This window comes from Pistacia vera, unplaced genomic scaffold (assembly GCF_008641045.1).
Source record: "Pistacia vera cultivar Batoury unplaced genomic scaffold, PisVer_v2 Contig427, whole genome shotgun sequence".
Lineage (NCBI taxonomy): Eukaryota > Viridiplantae > Streptophyta > Magnoliopsida > Sapindales > Anacardiaceae > Pistacia > Pistacia vera.
The window spans coordinates 773,180-794,306 of NW_022196254.1; the positions used below are offsets into that span (position 1 = coordinate 773,180).

The 21,127-nt window shown below is 33.1% G+C and overlaps 2 protein-coding genes across 5 annotated transcripts; both read left to right on the forward strand.

Annotated features, from left to right (window-relative positions):
* The first annotated feature begins 11,980 nt into the window (after positions 1–11,980).
* On the forward strand, positions 11,981–17,519 carry LOC116143176 (carboxyl-terminal-processing peptidase 1, chloroplastic). Of its 3 annotated transcripts, XM_031428602.1 has the most exons (12): positions 11,982–12,477; positions 12,591–12,710; positions 12,851–12,988; positions 13,576–13,680; positions 13,782–13,950; positions 14,357–14,433; positions 15,114–15,158; positions 15,609–15,692; positions 16,544–16,582; positions 16,668–16,730; positions 16,826–16,955; positions 17,027–17,167. In XM_031428602.1, exons 1-12 carry the CDS (start codon positions 12,076–12,078, stop codon positions 17,080–17,082), a joined length of 1,428 nt encoding a protein of 475 aa, XP_031284462.1. In that variant the 5' UTR covers positions 11,982–12,075; the 3' UTR covers positions 17,083–17,167. The 3 variants fall into 3 exon arrangements, with proteins under 3 accessions (XP_031284463.1, XP_031284462.1, XP_031284464.1); XM_031428603.1 differs by lacking the exon at positions 15,114–15,158 and having other exon boundaries at positions 11,981–12,477; XM_031428604.1 differs by lacking the exon at positions 11,982–12,477 and having other exon boundaries at positions 12,817–12,988; positions 17,027–17,519.
* Positions 17,309–21,099, forward strand: LOC116143177 (PLASMODESMATA CALLOSE-BINDING PROTEIN 1). Of its 2 annotated transcripts, XM_031428606.1 has the most exons (6): positions 17,309–17,419; positions 18,701–18,789; positions 19,642–19,950; positions 20,035–20,328; positions 20,449–20,491; positions 20,566–21,099. In XM_031428606.1, the coding sequence occupies exons 2-6, from the start codon at positions 18,720–18,722 to the stop codon at positions 20,792–20,794; spliced, it is 945 nt and encodes a 314-aa protein (XP_031284466.1). In that variant the 5' UTR covers positions 17,309–17,419; positions 18,701–18,719; the 3' UTR covers positions 20,795–21,099. The 2 variants fall into 2 exon arrangements, with proteins under 2 accessions (XP_031284466.1, XP_031284467.1); XM_031428607.1 differs by lacking the exon at positions 18,701–18,789 and having other exon boundaries at positions 17,324–17,419.
* Positions 21,100–21,127: the final 28 nt, after the last annotated feature.

Genomic DNA, 21,127 nt, shown 5'->3' on the forward strand with positions numbered 1-21,127 from the left:
CGAAAAAGGGCCAATGAACACGAACTCTCGCCCGACGAATGACGACGAAAAGGTTGCTAGGGACATAGGGGTTTTATAGATTTGGGGACGGTGGTTGCATTGGTGGTGTCCAATTGGATTTTCACCGCCGGAATCGACCGGAATCCGGTGAAGAACACCGAAACCCTAAGCCTAACAGTGCCGGCGATTGGAGGGGCAAATGAGTCGGGAACCAGAGGGGTTTTGGACGACAGACTACGGGGAAGGTGATGGAGGTGACCAGGGGGTTCGACGTCGTCGGAAACAGCCCAGATCGGGCTGTTTCCGGTGAGGGTGTATAGTGATCGAGGGTGTTTTTGATATAATTTGAAAATAAAATGGTAAGTTTTGTAATTCTACTATTTTACGGGTTAAAACATAATTTTAATTAATTTAGGATAAGGGCATTATGGTAATTGTACCCTCTAAACCCTAAAAATTCATAACACTGTTACTTTAAGGGTGTGAATCTGGAATAAATGAAACCAGTGGTACTAACTTGGGATTTCGTCAAACCTTGGGTGGGAATATGTCGTTTACTCATATTTTGAGACTTGGACCTACAAGTATAAGAGCCGCATGGATTTTATTGGATTCAAGGTAACAGTACAGGGCGTAATTATGATCAACGGACGAGACTATGATCCTTAAACCCACTAGTATAAGGAGTAATTAATTTTGATTATAGTCGAAGTAGATGGATACAAATTATGCCTAGAAATGAAAGACATGGAATCTACAGGTAATGCAACTATGAATCTCGTTGAAAGTTGGATACTAATTCAAGATGAATGATGGTAAGTTTTGTTTTTTAAAAAGAGTATTACTACGCCAACAACTCATTCTCACAAACATCTCTTACAACTCTAACGTGTCAACAGATTAGCACTATCACGTCACCTTCCACCACGGACCCCACCACACCCAAGGTATCAAGCACTATGAGAAACAAACAGTCATTCCTGGAGAAGGAACGACTGTCCCCTATGAAGGATTGGTCAGTTGTTCCTTCAAGGAACCGTTCATTCCTTTCTTCTCTCTTCTATAATCTTTTCTCTTCTTCTTCTTCTTCTTCTTCTTCTTCTTCTTCTTCTTCTCCTTCTTCTCCTCTTCTTGATGAGAAACGATCATTCCTTCTATAAGAAAAGGTCATGCCTTTATAAGGAACGGTCGTTCCCTATGAAAGGAACAGTCGTTTCTTTGGTCTAGTCAAAATCAGGAAAAAGATTGGCCGTTTCTTTGGTCTAGTCAAAATCATTTATGTGTTAGAGCTGTTGCAGGTCAGGTGCCACATCAGCGTTTTGAGAGGGGGTTTTTGGCTTCTCTTCTCCTCCTCATCCTCCTCCTGATGAGAAATGACCATTCCTTCCGTAAGAAACGGTCATCCCTTTATAAGGAACGGTCGTTCCCTATGAAAGGAATGACCGTTTCTTTGGTCTAGTCAAAATCATTTATGTGTTAGAGCTGTCGTAGGTCAGGTACCACGTTAGCGTTGTGAGAGGGGGTTGTTGGCGTATCATTATTCTTTTAAAAAGCAGGAATAAGTGACTTAAATTACCTTATAAAAGACGCGTTTAGTTCAGGAAAAATCGTATTACTATAAGGGGGCGTTTGGTTCAGGGAATGTTGAATTACTAGAAAGATAGATTACCTTAAAAATTACTGGGAATCTTTAGGAAAATGTGTTTAGTTAGTTGGTGGGTATTTTATATTAATATGTTTGGTTATGGGGAATAAATTGGCGGGTATGTTATTTAAATTACTAAATTGTCTCCTTTTTAAATATTAATATAATATTATTTTTATTATTAATTTTTGAATAATTTTTTTTAACCCCCAATATTTCAGATTTAGCTAAAACATCCATACTTATATAAAACTTTAATTTATGATGAAATTACCCCACCTCCTGCTGTCGGAAGTCTCCGAAAGTCCTCGTGACCAAAAGGCTCCAAGATGGTCGTTTCTAGCCATATCAGGCCAGATATAGCCGTTAACGACCAGATCTTGCCCAGATATGGCCATTAATGGCCAGGGATCTGATTGTTAACGGCTAGTTCCATCGATCTGGCCTGATATGGCATTTTTTGGCCATCAATATGGCTGGAAACGGCCATATCGAAGCCTCTCACAGAATCTCATTCTTTTTTAGGGACTTCGGCGACTTTCTGGCGGTGGTCCATGGTGGTTGGCCCGTTGTCGGCGGTGGTGGCTGGGTGGCTGTGGTGGTCTGTAAATTGTTTTAAATATAAGGGCATTATTGTCCAAAATTTTAATTAAACAAGAATAAAATTGAAATATGATATTAATCTAAATTTATTTTAAAATAAGGGCATTATTATTCAAAATTTTTATTAATAAGGGATACAAAAAAAATAACTCTGGTAATCTTAAAATACCTAATAAAATTAAGGTAATTAGATTACCTCCAATATTACTAATAGTGGTTATTATTGGTATTTGAAGATTACTAGTATCTTATATTACTTGACAACCAAACATGGTAATCAAGTAATATAAGATGACTTAACCCCAGTAATCTCACATAACCCTCAACCAAACGCCCCTTAAATATTATATTAATAGAAAGATATATTACCTTGAAGATTAATATTATATTAAATATATTTGGTTATATTAGAATAAACTGATATGTATAAATAATTAATATGTTTGGTTGAGAAGAATAAAAGAATTCTTGGAGAAACCTTTTATTGAATTGTCATTCTTTTTTAATATTATTATCACATTGTTAAAATATACTATAATAATAATCATGTTATTAATAATATTATTAATTAAGAATTTGGCATCTCCAATGATGATCTTTATTTTAAAGAACATATTTCATATAAATAAAGAACATCTTCATTAATTTCTAAATATAAAGGACAAAAAACATTTTTATTAATTTATAAATATAAAGAACAAAATTTTTATTCAAATCCAATGGATTCTTTAAATTTGATAAAGATGCTCTTTGTTTTAAAAAAAAAAAAAAAAACTTAATAAACGAGATAATTAATAAATAAAATACATAAAAACTCGTAGTTTATTAACTAAAATTAGAATAAATAGTGAAATTTGACTCTCTAGATGTGGAGAGTCAAACTCACTCTTTAATTTATATTTAAAGGATAAAGAGTCTGTTAAACCCTTGTTTTTATGGATATACTCTTTATAATAAAGAGTTTGAGTCATATAAATTATAATTGTGGTATTCATATTACTTCTTTATAATTTACATTCATTATTATTGGTATTAAAGGATTACAAGAACCTTTTATTATTTGACAACCAAATATGTAATGACAATAATATAAGATATCATTGTTAGAGTAGATGTCCTAGAGCCAATCAATTATTGTAGAATTGACTCTTTGTAATAATGTTTATTAATCAATAAAATGCATTTTATTCTATGTCACGTAAAACATTATTATTACAATATGTATTGATATATGTCCTTATAATGGTAGAACTGTGATGAGGGTATCAAGTGTTTCAAATCTTGATAGTAAGAACCATATGAGCACATAAGGTGGCCATTCTAGAAACGTCCGTAGCCCTAATATTATTCTGAAATAAGGGCACAGATAATACGGTAAGGCTATCATAGTGTTGAACAACTCTGTCGAAAGGCAGTGGCTGATCTCACTTGTCAAGGTTGTTTGGTGACAACCTGGTGCAACGCATGGGTGTTTGCTGTAGGCGGATATACCACAGCAAGTTCACTGGACTGACCCACCAGAGGATTCCGTATGGATGGTAACCCCAGTGTCTATGGAATAAATCCTCTAACGAATGGTGGTACATGTGATCCTTAGACTTGAGATCACCAAAGCGCCTTGTGCATCGATTGGTGCAGTTTGACACTAGCCTAATGCAGTTCTATTCAGAGCTGTCAATACGGTGGTGATTGGTTGCATCGAGGAGTGTATCAAGACTATGGTGGATTGAAAGAGGATTCATCACTCCCAAGTACAGGAGAAGTTATCTCACGGCGCACTTCAGTATATGGTAATGACATTAAAACTGTGGCCACAGTGGGATTGAGTTGTTGCTCTATCCAGTTTATAATATGGGTCATTGGTCCAAAAACTGAATACATAATATCGAGAGTAACTAAAGGTTGACACTATTTCTATGCCTTCGTCTCGTCGAGATAACGGATGATGAAAGGATCGAATTGCACGGTAACCATATCATTGACAGGTAGCTAATTTGCTGAATCCGAATCTATCGGGTGGCCATGATGCCTTGCTAGGGGCCAATCTTGGTCTGTGTATTAGTGAGACGATTAATTGGTGTTAATCGCGATACTATACACTGTCGATATGATGAGGAGCCTATGGGTCACACACATAGAAGATAATTTAAGAACCAAGAAGAAAGAAGGGCGTTTTCGTCTTTTTAGGCGAAAGGGTATTTTGGTAATTTAACAGTGCAATTAAATTTGCTAAAGTCGTAGCCTTTATTTAATTTGTTAGAAAAATTAAATAAGTGAAATTACGTTTAAATATATGTTCGCACATATTTAAATATATTATCATTATTGTTAAATGTTAATATATATTAATTGATTTTAATTGAGATAATGATGGAAAATAAAATATCAAATTGGGAGTGTTTGGTAACATGGGGTGTTTGAGTTGGAGTCCAAGCCTATTCTATATGGGAATAGGGCAACTTGATTTACTATAAAAAGAAAAGTGTGTGTTAATTGAAAGGGAATTGATTTCTCTTTAAAATAAAAACACACAGCAGCCCCTCTCATTCTCTCCCACGGCAGAAACACTTTTTGCCTAAAATCAAATCAATTTGATTTCCTTTCTTCTTAATCTAAAGCTAAAGAAGATCTAGCAAATCCCTCTTTGGTTCTTTATGATTGTCTTCGTGTGGACTTCATAAGTTCGATCCTACGCTTGGGTCAGTAGCAAATACATACAAAGACTATTTTGTAGGAGCCTCCAAATGTGCGTATGTTATTCTAAACTCTTGATTAACCTTTTTGTGCAGATTTTACTTTAATATAAATTGTAAAATTATACCCTTGATCTTGGCTCATGTAAACGATCCTTGTATTATATTTTTTTGTTTCCGCTGTGTATATGGATCATTTACTAACAACCATTACTAGAGTAATGGGAGATTACCTTCAATCAAACACACCCAAATAAACCCCAAAGGATTGGCCTGACGGTCAAGAAAATTTGTTTCCTTCCTTGAGTTCCTGTGTTCAAACATTGGGGCCTACTGCCATAAAAAAATTGTGGCCTTTCGGCTTGTTTCAATGGACCCTGTGGATTAGTTGAGGTACGTACAAACCGGTCTGAAAACCCCGACTACCAAAAAAAAAAAAAAAATAGTTATCTTTAAAACCTCTTAGATCACTTATTCATTCTAATTGTAGTAAGTAATCTCACACAAGATTATGTCAACATTTGTAACATATGAAGTCAATTATTTGACTAGATTTTAAGATATGGTTACATCATATTGAAGCCTCTCTTGAGAATGATAAAATTTAAATTTAAATATTAATAGAATATATACTCTAAATTCAAAAAATGATGACATGTACTAGTGAAGGACTGAGAATAAGTAATAGTCAGATAATATATATACCCATATGGGTTGATCGCCACGTGACACATTTTAGAAGTTCTAGAATTGCTCTATTTTGACACATTAGATTGACAAGTCAATCAAATTGCTCTATCTTGATACATTTGATTGATATTTATTGCTCCATCTATAATTATTAATTAATTAAAAAAATGAGATTTGTATTAATAATAATACAGGTGTATTACATTAGCATTCTAAAGGTCTAATCATAATGACACTTGGATTTGTGATTGTCATGTGGTTGAATTTTATTGGTGATGATGTAGACAATATTAATTTTTGCATTGATATTCCAAAGTCTAAATAAATAGACATAAAGATTGGATTACATAAGTGCGTTACATTGGTTGTATTAATAATTAATAATAATACTAATTATATAGGTGCATTGTAATGACATTCTAAAGGTTTAACCATAATAACACCTTGGATTTGTGATTGCTATGTGATTGAATTTTGTTTTGGTGATGATATAAACAATATTAATTGCTACATTGGTATTCCAAAATCTAAAAAATAGACGTAAAGATTGGATTACATAGGTACATTGCATTGGCAGTAAAAGCATACCTGTTTATTAATAATTATATAGATGCATTGTATTGACATTGCAAACCTTTCTTCGTATTCAATTCGTATTTAATTATGTTGACATTCGAAAGGTCTAAATAAAGGGTTATAAAAGGGGCTTATGTTCAGTTGTGTATTATCGTAATATGTTAGTTGGTGTCAACAGTACGTCTGGTTTTTTGTTAATTGTTTATAGGTCATGCTAGTCTGTATCAATGATACTTCTGTTCTTCATGATTTTGTTAATCGATGAATTTTTATTTATTTATGTTTTTGTTGTTGTTTATAGATAAAAGATTCATGAATTGACGTGGAATGAAGGAAGGATGTCTGATTGACATTGTCAAATGAATTGTTATTTTGATTCATTCTTCTGAACTGTAAGTATATCTTCTAACTATTTTAATACGAAATTGTAAGTATATCTCCTAACTATTTTAACGATTATTATTTGGTTGAATGATTGTTTTTCTTCAATCAATCGATTTGAATGATTAATTGTGTTAGTCTTGCCAAACAATAAATGTATTCCTTAACAATTTTAATATGAAGATTAATTAACTTTTGTTGATTTCGTTTTCAGGTAACAGTTGTTATACGATTGAATAATTGTTTCTTAACAATATTAACATAAAGATCGATTATGTTATGTTTGTTTTCAAGGAAATGTTCATATACTTTACTAAGATCAAATCGATGATAATCTTATTGTCAGCCGAACTGTGAGTATGTGTCACATCTATATTAGTAGAAACAATTCATTTGTGTTGAATATGTTTTCTGTAAAAACATTCGTGTATTTTAATTTGTTATATGAATGATTAATTATTTATGTTCTGCTGATGTGCGAATATATATGTTAAATGAATTTATTTTGGCTGATTTCGTTTTCCAATTAATAGGTTTTATTTGAAATATTTCTTATCAGTCCTAATATGATAATTCCTTAAATCTGGGTCAAGTAAATCATTCATTTTATCATCACACGCATTTTGATTTCCACTGAACAATCAATAGTAAATTGACCATAACTTGCTCAATAAAAATCTAATTGATGGGAGGATTGAATCTTTAGAAACTAGACAGACAATGCTCTAATTTGATATATTATATGCTTAATTTGGATAACTGTAGCCCCACTGTCGAATCATTCATTTCATCACCACACACATTTCGCCTTCCACTGAATAGTCAGTAGTTAATTGACCATAACTTGCTTAATAGAAATCCAATTGATGAGAGGTTTGTATTTTTAAAAACTAGACAAACAAGGTTTTAAATTGACATATCACATGCTTAATTTGGATAACTATAGCCCCACTATCGAACCATTCCTTTTATCATCATACATATTTCGGTTTTTCCTGTTTCTCGATTTCCACTAAACAGTCAGTAGTATATTGGCCATAACTTGCTTAATAAAAATCCAATTGATGAGCGGTTTAAATATTTGAAAACTGTACAGATAGGACTTTAATTTGATATATTATACACTTAATTTGGATAACTATAGCCCCACTGCCGAACCATTCTTTTTATCATCATACACATTTTAGTTTTCATTGAACAATCAGTAGTAAATTGATCATAACTTGATCAATAAAACTCCAATCGATGAGAAGTTTGGATCTTTAGAAACTAGATAGATAGCACTTTAATTTGGTATATTATACACTTAATTTGGATAATTGCAACCCCACTACCGAACCATTCCTTTTATCATTACAAAAATTTTAGTTTTCCCTGTTTTTCGATTTCCACTAAATAATCAGTAGTAAATTGGTCATAACTTACTTAATAAAAATTCAATTGATGAGAATATTTGGAAACTAGAAAGATAGAGCTTTAATTTGATATATTATACGATGAATTTGGATAACTATAGACCTACGGCTGAACCATTCATTTTATTATCACACACATAAAACCAATTCAATTTTAGTGATGACAGAGGAAAACAAATATTGATATCTAGTTTTAATTGTATTTATTCTATCTCTTTTTATTGATATTTTTTAAAGTTACATACATATATCGAAAACAGGTTGTTGTTGGATATAACAAATTTTATTTGTATCACAAATATCATATGATGTTTGTTGCCGAACCATATAGCTTTAGTAAGCCATTTATAATATGCTGAACCATTATTATTATCCTTAAAGGAAAACAGATGTTGATATGTAGTTTTAATTGTAATTGTCTATCTCTTTTTGTTGAATATAACTAATTTCATTTATTTAATAAAAGCATTTCGGTTTCTACTAAACAATCAGTAGTAAATTGATCATAACTTGCTCAATAAAAATCCAATTGATAAGAGGATTGAATATTTAGAAACTAGACATACAATGCTTTAATTTGATATATTATACACTTAATTTGGATAACTGTAGCCCCATTGTCGAACCATTCCTTTCATCATCACACATATTTTGACTATCACTGAACATTCAGTAGTAAATTGACAATAACTTGCTTAGTAAAAATCTAATTGATGAGAGGTTTGAATCTTTAGAAACTAGACAGACGAGGCTTTAAACTAATATATTATATGCTTGATTTGGATAAATGTAGCCCCACTTATGAACCATTTTTTTATCATCACACACATTTTGGTTTTCCTTGTTTCTCAATTTCCACTGAACAGTTAGTAGTAAATTAGCCATAACTTACTCAATAAAAATCCAATTGATGGGAATTTTAAATCTTTAAAAACGACACATATAGGATTTAATTGGATATATTATGCGCTTAATTTGGATAACTGTAGCCCTACTGTCGAACCATTCCTTTTATCATCACGCACATTTTGGTTTCCACTGAACAATCAGTAGTAAATTGACCATAACTTGCCTAATAAAACTCCAATTGATGAGAGGTTTGAATATTTAGAAACTAGACATACAGGGATTTAATTTGATATATTATACACTTAATTTGGATAACTGTAGCCCCACTGCCAAACCATTCATTTTATCATCATACATTTTGGTTTTCACTAAACAGCTAGTAGTAAATTTACCATAACTTTCTCAATAAAACTCCAATTGATGAGAGGTTTGAATATTTAGAAATTAGACAGATAGATCTTTAATTTGATATATTATATGCATAATTTGGATAAATGTAACCCTACTTCTAAACCATTTCTTTTATCATCACAGACATTTCGGTTTCCCCAGTTTCTTGAATTCTGCTGAATAATCAATAGTAAATTCGTCATAACTTACTCAATAAAAATCAAATTGATGAGCGATTTGAATATTTGGAAACTAGAAAGATGGAACTTTAATTTGATATATTATATGATTAATTTAGATAACTATAGAATTGTGGCCGAACCATTCATTCTATCATCACACACAAAAAACATATTCAATTTTAGTAATGACAAAAGAAAACATATATTGATATGTAGTTTTAATTGTATTTGTTCTATCTCTTTTTGTTGATATTTTTTTATGTTACATGCATATCAAAAACATGTTGTTGGTAAATATAAATATTTGTATCACAAATATCATCTAATGTTTGTTGCCGATCCATGTAGTTTTAGTAAACCATTTATAATATGCCGAACCATTATTATTATCCTTAAAGGAAAACAAATATTGATATTTAGTTTTAATTGTAATTGTTCTATCTCTTTTTGTTAAAATCTTTTTATGTTACATACATATATCATGAATAGAGGTTGTTACTGAATATAACTAATTTCATTTATTTAACAAATATCAAATGATGTTTGATGCTGAACCATGTAGCTTTAGTAAACCATTCATTTTATCATTACACACATTTTGATTTTCACTGAACAATCAGTAGTAAATTGATCATAACTTGCTCAATCAAACTCTAATTGATAAGAGGTTTGAATCTTTAGAAACTAGACAGATAGAACTTTAATTTGATATATTATATGCTTAATTTAAATAACTGTAGCCCCACTGTCGAACAATTCTTTTTATCATCACACACATTTTTGTTTTCACTGAACAGTCAGTAGGAAATTGACCATAACTTTCTCAATAAAAATCCAATTGATGAGAGATTTGAATTTAGAAACTAGATAGATAGTGCTTTAATTTGATATATTATACGCTTAATTTTGATAACTGTAGCCCATTGTTGAACCATTCATTTTATCATCACACACATTTCGATTTCCATTGAACAATCATTAATAAATTGACTATAGCTTGCTTAATAAAAATCCAATTAAAGAGAGGTTTTAATATTTAGAAACTAGACATACAGGGCTTTAATTTGATATGTATATGCTTAGTTTGGATAACTGTAGCGCCACTATCGAACTATTCCTTTTATTATCACACACATTTTGGTTTCCCCTGTTTCTCGATTTCTCAATAAAAATCCAATTGATGAGCAATTTGAATCTTTGGAAACTAGAAAGATAGGACTTTAATTTGACATATTATACGGTGAATTATGATAACTATAGACATGCTGTCGAACTATTCATATAATCACACATATAAAATAAATTTAATTTTAGTGATGACAAAGGCAAACAAAAATTGATATGTAGTTTTAATTGTATTTGTTTTATTTCGTTTTTTGTTGATTTTTGGATTGATTTTGTTGTTTGATTTGTGGGTTTTACAATTATCTTCTTTCTTCAGGATGCTATCATCAAATTTTTTTTTTTTTTTTTGCTATAGGTGGTGGTGAATTCTAATTGCAGCAAATAGATTTGTGTCACATGACCTTTATCTTCATGACTTCTTCAATACTTCAATTAAGTTGCTTATAGATTATACTGTTAGAGTAGTTATTGCTTTCTATGCGAGTTCTCTTCTTAACATTCTTAATTTTTTTTTTAATTTCTAAAATAATAGTAATAAAAATAATTAATTTTCTCTTCTCAACAATCAAAATAAGTTTCCTTCTTTGGCTCTGCAAGTCTCTTGATTAAAAGTTCACATTTTTCAACAAAGTTTTTCTTTTCGTGATTTATTTATAGACTTATCAATAATACCTAGTGGGTTATCCTGCAATTTTTTTTTGCTTTTCTTGACAAAGTTTTAAACTTTTGTTGTAGATTTTAAATGGTGACATATTTGAGAAGAACCATGATGATATAGACTTTGAGTTCAATTTGTAGATATTTTATTTATTAATTTTTTAATTATCACTTCATTATAAAATGAACTTCAATATAGAAAATATATATTTAAAACACAAAAAAACCAATAATAATGTAAAAAAATACAATAAACATACTCGCGTAACGCAACTTGAAAATGAATATAAGTTACAGGAATTGCGAAATATCAGTATAAATTTTGAGTTTAAATAGTTGATCTTGATAATATTCAAGAGATCTTAAATATCATACACGATTCACTACAAAATACTGACATGAAATATCAAAGACATTTTTACAAAAATAATATCAATTGTACAAGGTGATGATCTTGAAAATATAATTAGACCATATAATATTTAGGTAATCTTCTCAAGTTGAATGAATGATTTAATAATATTTACCTATAATTAATATTAATAATTATACAGATATAATTATTAATTTTATCTTAATATAACTTTGTGTATATATAAAATTTATATTTATTTTAAAATTTATATAATTTAATAATTATTATATCTTAATTTAATTAGTTTATTTTGTTTAAACAAATTTGTTTGTAATTTATTTCAAATACATTGAATAAATATACCTGTGCAAGCGCGGGCCATGTCTAGTTAAAGTGAGATGTTTGTGATGTATCAACATCACTTTCAGATGATCCAAACACTCTGTATCTTATTCTTAACCTCCAGTTACTTGAACCTGAAGCTCCAATCAACTCACATCTTCATCTGCGCAAGATGAGGATTCTACTCTGCAACGCCTCCTCTTCACTACTCCCTCTCTCTCCATCCTCAACTCCAGCTCACAAACCTCCACTCCTTCACGCCACCACTTCCAACAGCAACTGCTGGCCGAATAAAGCACTAAAGGCTCTCTTCACCGGAGCTCTCTCGCTCAATCTTTTGCTCTCTTCACCGTCTTCACTCGCGATAGACTCTCCGTCTCTACAGTCAACCTCACCTTCACCTTCTGACGTTTCTTTAACTCAGTCTTGTCGCGAAGACGACGAGATAGAAGCGTTGGCTCAGAGTGAGTCTCAAGTGGTGACGAATGAAGGAATTGTGGAAGAGGCTTGGCAGATTGTTAATGATAGCTTTCTTGACACTGGACGCCATCGCTGGACTCCACAAAACTGGCAGGTAATATCATGATTATGTAATAGTCTTTTCAGCGCTAGTGCTGTTTCTCATCGAATATAATTTTTAGAAACTTCAAATATAATTTAAAATCTTAACTTGTAATCTGAATTCAGCAAAAACGGGAGGATATTTTGGCTTCTTCAATTCAAACAAGATCAAAGGCGCATGGTATGATTAAAAGAATGTTGGCCAGTTTGGGCGATCCGTATACTCGTTTTCTTTCGCCTGCTGAGGTAATAAAATAGAGTTTTTGAATGCATTTTGTTGTTTTAGTTTCAAGGTTTGAGTCTTATCTGTTTAGTGTTATATACTTGCTTTCACTACTGAGAGACTTTTCAGTGTCTTATTACATGGCATATGTCACTGTTGAAAGTTCTCCAAGATGGCGAGGTATGACATGTCTGGTATTGGGATAAACCTTAGGGAGATTCCTGATGATAATGGAGGTGTAAAATTGAAGGTACTGGGACTTATCTTGGATGGTCCAGCGCATGTTGCTGGAGTAAGACAGGTACTGGAATGAGCATCGCTTGACCGGTATTCAATTGTTTTTATGTTTTATTTTTGTCTGGTTCTTTTACATTTCAGGCAGAATACTAATTCAGTTATATTTAAAAACTTATATTTTCATTCCTGATATTTGTAGAAGGATTGATTTGGGTTCAAAATGGGAAAAAGTTAAAAAAAAAAACAATCTTACCAACATTGAAATATGGCAAGAAAAACTAATACTGCAACTGAACATCACAATTAACAAACTACTCCTTCGGAAAGAAGATTGCTGAACATATATTTGTATATTTGCCTATTTGATTATATAAGTGAACAAGATCAAGTCAAGTGCATTGATATTCGCCCTTACTTTTTGCTCAACTAATGACATCTTCAACTGCATAATTCTTTATTTTTTCTAGCGGGTGGCCCTCTCACTTCTTCAATAGCATAAGTTGCTGTTATACACGTAGCTTGAACTGTAGGATTTTTATATTTATCTGCACCCCACTCCCTAATTGCATGTTGAAAATGGTGTATTTGGAGTTATTGGTTTGTGTTTTTTTACATGATATTTATTGTTAACTTTATTCTTCCTCTTAATAGGGTGATGAAGTCTTAGCTGTCAATGGAGTGGATGTTAGAGGAAAATCAGCTTTTGAAGTGTCATCTTTATTACAAGGCCCCAATGAAACATTTGTAACAATTGAGGTTGTGATTCTAAACAAGCCGTATAGTCAGGTTTTTCTATGTCCTGTTTTTGTTGTGTATCTTATTTAGTGATTGTTAAAATTGCTTCCTGCAAATTTCAGGTCAAGCATGGCAACTGTGGACCAATTCAATCCTTAGAAGTCCAAAGACAACTTGTTGCCAGAACCCCGGTCTTTTACCGGTTGGAACAAATAGACAATGGCTCTACTTCTGTTGGGTATATGCACCTAAGAGAGTTCAATGCTTTGGCTAGAAAAGATTTGGTCACAGGTAAATGTTCAAGTAATTAGACTAAATAATACAGTAATTATTGCAGTACATTGTAAAAACTATTTAAAGTCGTGAAAATCAAAATTAAAACTCTACTGCTTAGACACAATTTCATGGCTTGCATGCTTTATAATACCCTGCTGGGTGCTTCTTTTTATGAAAGTTGTTGAGCTAAATTTACCAAGTGTCCTGAAGTTTATGAAGGTTTTTTTTTTTTTCGTGACTCTATGCACTGCACCCTTTCCAAACTTCTTGTCTCAATCTGAATTTCAATGTCTGGTTTGCTAATTTGGATTCTTTGTGATGCTGGTAGAATTATTTATGCGTACAGCAGGATTTTCACTTTTTTCATATAATCTAGCTATATAATCTAATTATCAATTTAAGGAAATAATGATTATTGCAGCAATGAAGCGACTTCAAGACATGGGTGCTTCATTTTTCGTTCTGGATCTTAGAGATAATCTTGGTGGACTAGTACAGGTATATTTGTTAAATTAGCCATTTGTGCTTTTACTGTTATCTAATATTTAGGATATTCGGCCTCTCTCTAATATTATGGGTTAAGTTGTTTCATAATATGTAATCCCATTACTCTGGCAGTTTTATTTGATTCAAGTTACTTAGGTTTTTAATTGATATGTTTGTTCCTAGTCAAAAGACCATTCCTCTTTGACACTGAATGAATAGAATGCTACTCTTGGTACCTCTTTCTTCTTGTTATATCTCATGGGGAAAATAATCTTATTATTAGCAAGGAAAAAGATGCTGGAGAAGTTGAAGTAAATAGAGAAAACGAATATATTTTCAACCATTGCTAGGTCAACAAATAGATTAATGCTACTTTGAGATTATATTCCCAACACTATCAGCCAGTGGAGAATCCTATCAAGTCATATGATTAATAAATAAAAAATTTGTGTTGTTATTTAAAGGAAGATGACCCAGTGACATTACAGCTTGCCATTCAACATTCATGGCAATTGAATGTGACATTTAATAACAGGAAATGCAATTTAGTTATCACTATGATTCTATAATTATGTTTGCTAAAATCAAATTCATTTTGACTTGGACACTAGCTGAATTTTTATGTACTTTAATTTGTGTGTATGTTTGACTATGTAGTATGAAATTTGATTCTACCCATTCGATTGTCTCAGGCTGGAATTGAAATTGCCAAACTCTTTCTGAATGAAGGGGAAACGGTATGCTACTTTATGAGATTTAAATTTTTAAAATGCATACACTCTTTCATGTTTTTAAACTTCACAAATGCATAGCACCTAATGACATATGATACCTTTCCATGCTTCTTGACTCTTTCCATTGATACATTTAAACTGATGGTGGAGGAATTTGAATTGTTTACAATGTTGAGTTCTTTGTTGGCCACCACCAGTTTCTTTTTCTCTTCAACTAGTAATTCATATACTCCTTATAGCTACTGTTAGAGACTGGAACAGTCTGATCATCTGATACTGTCAGAGTGAAGATAACATAATTTGCTCTGTTTATTTATTTTATGAAAAATTTAATAATAGGAATATCATTTTTCTCTGGAGTGAATATTCTTATTTGATGCATATATTTAAGTTCTGGAACTTTGAACTTACTATGTTCTGTCTTTTTTGTTATCTTATGCTGTACATGAACAGATCACTTACACAGTTGGAAGGGATCCCCAGTACCAAAAGACTATTATTGCAGATTCTTCACCATTGGTTACCGCTCCTGTTATTGTATGGAATCTACATTTCCTATAAAAGGATGACAACTCTTTTTTTGTTTCATCACTTGTTGAATTAGCCTTGTTATAGTGGCAGTCTGGAAGTCTCTCATTTGATTGGTATTGCGTCAGTCTCAGTCTAATTGTTGTCTAAGAAGATGGTACATGGTCACCAGTGACTATATTTGGCATGGACTTGTACTGCATGATACATTGACTCAATATAACTATATTTGAGTAATCACTATGCATTCAAGCATGCAAACTAATATATTGAAGTAGGCAGCAGTAGTAGTGTTCTGCATATTCCTTGAGTGAAAACCTTTATGATAAATTGTATCTTGTTATTCCATGGTTACAACTTGTCCCATGACAAATGAGACCAATCTGGTGCTACTACAGACTTAGTTTGGTAAGGGTGCGAATGTACACAGCTGAGTTGAGTGTTTAGCTGCTTCAGCTTGGCTTTAGTCAAAATAAGAGATACCAGAAAACACTTGATTGCCAATTATTAGAAGCTGGTCAGAGGCATAGCTCATTTTCAAAAAACTAATTCTGAACTAAGACATTGGCTTTTGTGTGTGTGATGAATCAATTATTAAGGCGCCAATTGAAACTTTTGTTGCCAGTTGTTCATCATCAAAGTGGGTGAAAGAACAACCGAGACAATCTTAAACCCTTCTTAGAAGATAGATTTAGATTGAAGTGTGATCGTCTACTAATCTGTTGCATTTTTTTGTGCTCTCATAATTTGATGCTTTCCAACTCAATTCCTTCTTGAAGCAGTGGTGCCGGATGGATATTATAATATGGTTTTCCAATAACAAGTTACATGTGTGCTTTTAATATGTTCCCTTTATGCAGGTTTTGGTGAACAACAAAACTGCTAGTGCAAGTGAAATTGTGAGTAAGCTCAGTTGATAAAATCATGGGTGCTTACTCATGTCGTTTTACACTTCAGTATCATTAATGGAAGTTCTCATTTCAGGTTGCCTCTGCACTTCATGATAACTGTAGAGGCGTTCTTGTGGGAGAAAGGACTTTTGGCAAGGTCCAGTATTAATTTCCTTCGCTTTCATTTTGATCAATATCAGCTGCTTCACACACTCTCTTAAACTGGTTGCCATGTCATGCTGCTTTTATCAGGGATTGATTCAATCTGTGTTCGAACTTCGTGATGGATCTGGTGTGGTTGTCACCATTGGGAAGTATGTCACACCAAATCATATGGACATAAATGGCAACGGAATCGAGCCTGATTATGGAAGTTTCCCAGGTATTAAATCTTCATACTTTTCAATATACTAAAACTGAGCTCTAATTGATCAAAGAATTCTCTATCTGCAGCTTGGAATGATGTCACCCAACATCTTTCACAGTGCAACATGCATCGGCAAGGGTAAAAAAACAGTTTTTCGGATGGGCTCTGTATTCTGCTTTCCCTCGCATGTCAAAGCTGCCACGCCCGTCCTGAAAAATTATTGTCTGTAAACAATGGAGAGCATAATTGATATAACTCATCAATGGTTCCGGTGCTCCATGTTCTGAAATAAATGTCCGACATGGGAGAAGCAATGAATTTGACTGGTTTCAAGAGTTCTGAGTTCTTCCGATTTCTGGTTTAACACCAACCAACTGCTTCAACATTGAAACACAAAACTCTGGAAAATCGAGACCACAAGAATCGACCTTGGATGCATTTTGAATATAGCCATTTCACTACCAACACAAAAAAAATCTGTAAGTTTTTATATGAAGTCAATATAGGCATTTTCAGGACAATAGTCAAATTTATTCTTGTAAGTCTTTATCTGTATTCAAAACTTTAAAGTGGATTACATTGCTCTTTGTTTATTTATTTGTTTTTTATTTTATTTTTTCAATTTTAGAATTTACACATATTCTTTGAATGCTCACATCCAGTGGATTACCCTAAAAAGAAAAAGAATCTACAAATTTCGAGGGTTTGTAAGTATCACTGGGGTAAAAGAGTAAAGGGGTCCAATATGGATTTTTTGAGTTCCCCTCGACACTAATAGGGTTGCCAAAGAGGGGTTTTACTTGGTTGTTCAATTCAAGGTTTGGGGGATTAGTTGATTTTGTGCACAAATTGACCTGGATACCGTTGATCACAAAAACAAGACGAGGTTTTGAACAAAACCCATTGAAGAGTTAACCAAAGCCCAATTCAAACACATCTTAAAGAGGAAAAAGAATCAACAAAATTTGAGGGTTTAGTTAACCAAAACCCAGTTCAAACACATCTCCGATGAACATGGAATAATACTTAAATATGAAGATGGTTTCTTCTAGCCCAGTAAAAGTTACCTCAATTGGTTATTGAATAAGTTACCTTCCCATAGTCCCAACTCTAATGAAGAAGTTAATATTGGATCTAAACTGAAAGACTTTTTACAATGTTGACAATTAGCAAGACAAATATCACTTAACTTTATATTATTCTCATACAAGGAATCCTTTTTAATTACTGTTTATAGCAATTCGAATATGTACTCAATACACCTCATTGCCCTAAAATTTTTGTTTATTACTATCACTTACCACAACCTCAAATCTCTACCCACCTTTTACTTTTGATTCAGTCCCATAAACAGTAGAAAGATAAGCATAAAAAGTGAAAAGAAAAATGCCAAACCATCACTATTAAGTAAATTAATTATCAAATAAACACAGCTTAGATTTGAATACCCAGTAGATCACTCTTTAAACTTTCCCTCTTCCTATACTTTTTTCCTCTTTTGTGCACCTTCCCTTGCTTGCTAATCCCAACTATCTAATTCCTCCTTTCTCAAGTTTTCTTTTATTCTTTCTTTCTCATCAGTTCAAGGAAACTTTGATTCTTCAATGATTTTATTTATATAACAATTCTAGACATGATGCTTAATCCCTTCTTTGGAATAATTCCCTCCCTCCCTTCCTTCTCTTGTTTTATATAACTTAGCTTCTATATCATTCTTCTTTACAAACAAAGACCAAATAATCATCATACTATCCTTGCAGAAACCAGCTTGGGGACAACATGGGTTCTTCAAGATTTCCTCTCCAATGTTTCACCTTTCTTCTTTTGCATCATCTTCTCTTCAGTTCATGTAAGTAATCCACATTAATGTCTACACATTTTTGTTTTCTTCTACATGTCAAACTCAACATTTCAAAACTATATTCATAAATACAAAGAAAGATTTGCATGCATGAACAATGAAATTATATCTTCAGCTAGTAGACTCTTAATTTCTAAATTTATTTCTCTCTCTTTTTCTTCATTTTTGAGCTTGAAATTTTAAACCTAGTTTGCACAAGGTGGTTGATGCTTTTTCCAATCAATTAATAGTATTGTCTTGACCTATAGAGTTTCGTACTATTCCACCGGTCCTACCGCAGTCCAAAGTGATTTTTCATATATTAATGGGTTTAAATTGAATCAGACCAGAGTTAAGGTCGGTCAACGATTGAACCAACCGGTTTGGTCTGGGTTTTAAAATAGTGGTTTGTAGTTATAACATGTTGCAAAGTTTTGTGACCATTTTACAAGTAATTTAATCTTTATATTAAAACTGATATATCTTAGCCTCACAATAATAATAAAAAAAAGACCCAATTAGTCATTAGTTTGAAAATTTGTAAAAACCCACTTTCCACTCACATGGCCATGCATAAGAAATTGGTAGACTCAAATCAAAAGTTTATATTTCTTTTCTTTATCCATTTACTCTAGGCTTCTTTGCTTTACAACTTTTAGTTTGGTTTTGTACTTGGTGGCAGCAACATGTTATGTCTTGTACTATTAGTTTGGGATAAAGTATCTTATCAATAGAACATGCAGTGAGATTTCTGGATTTTGCATGTTTCTTTGGCATCAAACTCAGCAGCTTCTTTTCCTTTTCTTTAATGGTAAGTACATAAGAAAAGAAAAGAACTTATCCTGTTTTCGGTTTCTTCAGGTTCAAGTGTTGCAGAGAAACCTCAACTGGAAGCAATCCAGAAAACCAGAAAACTAGAAAATGTAGACCTGTTCACCGCCCAATTTGATACTGTTCCCATCGTGAACCCAACAAATCCAGGTACAAGTCCAGGTATAAATCCAGGTACAAATCCAGGCACCAATCCGACCACTCCTATTGTCAATCCAGCAAACTCGCCGCCGCCGCCAACAACCACCATGACACCAATCACAAACCCAACTCCATCCACAACACCTCCAGGATCAACAGGATCAACACCTCCAGGATCAACAGGATCGACACCTCCAGGATCGACAACTCCAGGATCAACACCTCCAGGATCAACAGGATCGACACCTCCAGGATCGACAACTCCAGGATCAACACCTCCAGGATCGACAACTCCAGGATCAACACCTCCAGGATCAACAGCTCCAGGATCATCTGGTGGTCAATGGTGTATTGCAAACCCATCTGCTTCCGAAACCAGCTTGCAGGTTGCTCTTGATTATGCTTGTGGCTATGGAGGTGCAGACTGTTCCCAGATTCAACCTGGTGGAAGTTGCTATAATCCAAGCACTCTCCATGACCATGCGTCTTTTGCATTCAACGATTACTACCACAAGAATCCATCTCCAACTAGCTGTGTTTTCGGAGGAGCGGCCCAACTTACCAGCACTGACCCGAGTAAGGAATGCCCATCAGAGAAGAAAAACCGATGCTTCAATTGATCGAATTCAGTTGTTCTTGAGTACTACCCTTTACGTGATTTGAATTAAAACTTCTTAATCCTTGGATTTTTTGCAGGTAGTGGAAACTGTCACTATCCATCAAGCACAGGAACAACTAGGTAAATCTTTCAGTATGTCAATTTCTCTTGTCAAAATGAAAAGCACAAAATGCTCATTTCATTTCCTATTACAGCCCAACTCCTCCGGCTATGGCCAACCCGCCTCCATCTCCAACTACAACAAACCCATATACAACTCCAACTACGCCTGATATAACGACTCCAACCTCACCTGATTCAACAGTCTACGGCTCTGCGGAACCAACTGGGCTCCCCAGCTCAGCCACTTCACTATCCTGCGGCCTAATTCTGTTGGCCGCAACAGGGTTTATCAGGTCACTTCTTGCTGAAAATTATGTCTAACTCAGACAACAAATCCAAATTCTGCAACAAGATGAAGATTCCCCTGCTTGCCACCACAGTTGTTGAACTCGTAATCCAGCAATGAGATCGACAAGAAGATGTTATCTCAAGGCCTTTTTTTCTCACCATAAGATTGATTACTATACTTCTATGTAATGCAATATTAGTTGACAAAAGCAGCCTTGGAGATATGAAGAAGACACATAGAATGCTTAGGTTCTTGTACTCCTTAGACACATTAAAATAGCTATACTTTTATCTGCAGTATTAGCCAAATAAATTATTAGAGAGACACTTTATATGTAGTCATTTTAGATATCGCATCAGCTTCAA

Coding starts and splice junctions, on each gene's coding strand:
- LOC116143176 (XM_031428602.1), top strand. CDS start 12,076: ATGAGGATTCTACTCTGCAACGCCTCCTCTTCACTACTCCCTCTCTCT. Junction 12,711..12,850: donor GTTTTCTTTCGCCTGCTGAG/GTAATAAAATAG, acceptor CACTGTTGAAAG/TTCTCCAAGATGGCGAGGTA. Junction 16,731..16,825: donor GAGAAAGGACTTTTGGCAAG/GTCCAGTATTAA, acceptor TGCTTTTATCAG/GGATTGATTCAATCTGTGTT.
- LOC116143177 (XM_031428606.1), top strand. CDS start 18,720: ATGGGTTCTTCAAGATTTCCTCTCCAATGTTTCACCTTTCTTCTTTTG. Junction 18,790..19,641: donor TCATCTTCTCTTCAGTTCAT/GTAAGTAATCCA, acceptor CGGTTTCTTCAG/GTTCAAGTGTTGCAGAGAAA. Junction 19,951..20,034: donor AACAGGATCGACACCTCCAG/GATCGACAACTC, acceptor CAACACCTCCAG/GATCGACAACTCCAGGATCA.